Source organism: Crocodylus porosus, unplaced genomic scaffold, assembly GCF_001723895.1.
Source record: "Crocodylus porosus isolate Cpor-Errol unplaced genomic scaffold, CroPor_comp1, whole genome shotgun sequence".
In the NCBI taxonomy this organism is placed as follows: Eukaryota; Metazoa; Chordata; order Crocodylia; family Crocodylidae; genus Crocodylus; species Crocodylus porosus.
Genome location: NW_017728907.1, coordinates 63,659,034 through 63,661,383, shown reverse-complemented (window position 1 = coordinate 63,661,383; position 2,350 = coordinate 63,659,034). Strand labels below are relative to the sequence as shown.

The following is a 2,350-nucleotide window of genomic DNA, read 5'->3' as shown; positions in this document are numbered from 1 at the left end:
GTGATCTGCGTAAGCCCGACTATCAAAAGATCCTGTCCACATAAGCAAAGTTTGATTAACTGGTTTACTGCATTATAGCTTGTTTACATCTCCAAACAGCCAAGGCAGTTACATATATTATCCTACCTGACATGCAGAAACTGAAGAGTTCACAGTCACGGAGATGGAATTAGAACTCAGGAAATTACTGGCTCCCATTCCCAGACACAGTTCATTGACCCATGCTTCCTTTCTTCAAGCAAATAAAAAAAGTCACCACTACAGCAAATTTTGCCCTGGTCTGAAAACAAGTCTTTGCCCTTTTTTCTCTATACCTCATCACTGGAGAAAACAGTTCTCTCCTTCAGCAAGAAACTGGCTGTTCTATTGCTGAAGCAGGAGGAGATTGCCTCTCTGATACCTTAAGTCAGCAGGGGCCAACCTTTTGCAGCAGGTCTGCCACCAGCAAGCCCCACACACCCAAGTGGTCCTCCAAGCCCATGAATGACTCATGCCCCCGGCGGCTGCAGGGGCACAGTGACGGCAGGAGTGGGGCAGTGGGAGTGCAGCAGTTGTAAACGGAGGAGCTCTCACAGACGCCACCGGCTCTGTCGGCAGGGGGTAGCGGCGCAGTTACCAACATGGATCACAGACTGCCTGCAGGCATCGCCAGTGGTGGGGTGGCAAGTGGCAACTGCCCGCAGGCAGTGCCTTTTTGTTGGGGGTGCACACGCATCACCCCTGTCCAAGTCCCTTCCCCAATCTGCTGCTTTGCTCGCAGCCCAGTGGCGACCTGCCTGACCTAGAGAAGGAAAGAAAGAATGACCTTTGCCCAACAGTCACCAGCAAAAGTCCTAGTTCATATGTGACCTGAAGCTGATCTATAAACTGCAGAGAGCACACCAGAAAGGTCAGCATGGACTAAGGTGTGAAGGACTCAGACTACATTGCACCAGAGCAGTGAGGGAAGCAGGCACTATATCCACTAATAAAGGAAGACCTAGAAAGGCCTTAACAATGGCACAGCTAAATGATCTATCCACTGCCTTGCACTCTGTCTGGATTTCTAAAGGATTTCACAGGTGGCACACTCTACTGGCTGTTTAAATGTCAAGCCAAGCTTAAGTGGAGATTCACTTCTGGTATTCCAGGCTCCAGGAGAAGCTAATACCTAATAGCCACCAGAGATGGAGCCAGGAATCTCCACAGCCGCACCTGCCCCGAGCCCCCTGAGGGCAGAGACCGGCGGGGCTTTGACCCAGGACCAGCCCCACGTGCTCGCCACTGCCAGCGCCCCGCCTGGCACAGGCACCTCCACAACCCCCGGGGACTGGTGCAAGGTCAGCCTCTGGACTGGAGAACTTTTTATTTTTTATTTTTTTCCATTTTTTTTTTGCACCGGTCCTGGAAGCACTGTAATACCAGGTCAATGCATGGAGTGGATGGAGCACACTCCGGTTCCACCACCCAATACCAAAAAGAATCTGCTCAATATAGACCCCAAAGATAGGTTAGTCTAGTGCATCTGAACCGCAGAACAACACGCCCGCCCCAAACCCAGCCTAGTTGAGCCGCATATCTCCCGGGCCTTAAACCGCTCACCCACCCCGCCTTCTCCCACAGGCCCCTCCTCAGCCTAGCCCCGCCCCGCGCCAGTTCACTCAAGCCGCCCCGTCAACTCCCGCGAGCTCCTCTAGAAGTCTCGCCGCCGTCTCCTCTTCTCGCGAGACCCCTTCGACAAGATGGCGGTGTGGCCGGGTCGCTGAGGGGAGCGCCCCGAGCGGCGGGCGGCGCGCAGCCGCGCGGGGGATGCGGGCGGGCCGGGATTCGCCGCTGCAGCTCTGAACGCCCGGTGCCCCCCGGCTGCCGCGAGTCCCCCCGGCGGGGCCCCCCGCGGCGGGGCGGCTGCCGGCGATGACCGGCGAGAAGCTGCGCTCGCTGCGCAGGGACCACAAGCCTAGCAAGGAGGACGGGGACCTGCTGGGGCCCGCGGAGGACGAGGCGGCCGCCGCGCCCGGGGGCATCTTCACGGGCGGCCGCGGGAGCAGCGGGAAGGGCGGGCGCGCCGGGGGCCACCGCATCTTTAGCAACCACCACCACCGATTGCCGCTGAAGGGGGGCCCGGCCGCCGGTTCCGGCCTCGCCGCCGAACCCGACAAGTGCCCGGCTCACTTCCCCGTGCACGAGTGCGTCTTCAAGGGGGACGTGCGGCGGCTCTCGGCGCTTATCCGCACGCAGGGCATCGGCCAGAAGGACAGTCACGGTGGGTGCCGCAGCCCCGCGGGGCAGAGCCTCTCCGGGCCTCAGTGTCTCGCACCCCCGCTCCGGCCTGGCCCCCGTGCGTGGGTCGAGCCCTGGGGAGAGAAGTGGA

The 2,350-nt window shown here is 59.3% G+C and overlaps 1 protein-coding gene across 1 annotated transcript in view; it reads left to right on the top strand.

The window, feature by feature from the left end:
* Nucleotides 1-1,834: 1,834 nt before the first annotated feature.
* ANKRD13C (ankyrin repeat domain 13C) overlaps nucleotides 1,835-2,350 on the top strand; it is a 64,734-nt gene continuing 64,218 nt past the window's right edge. The window contains exon 1 of the mRNA XM_019531618.1: nucleotides 1,835-2,242. Coding sequence (XP_019387163.1) covers nucleotides 1,894-2,242 — 349 coding nt within the window. The 5' untranslated portion in view covers nucleotides 1,835-1,893. The remainder of the gene's footprint in view (nucleotides 2,243-2,350) is intronic.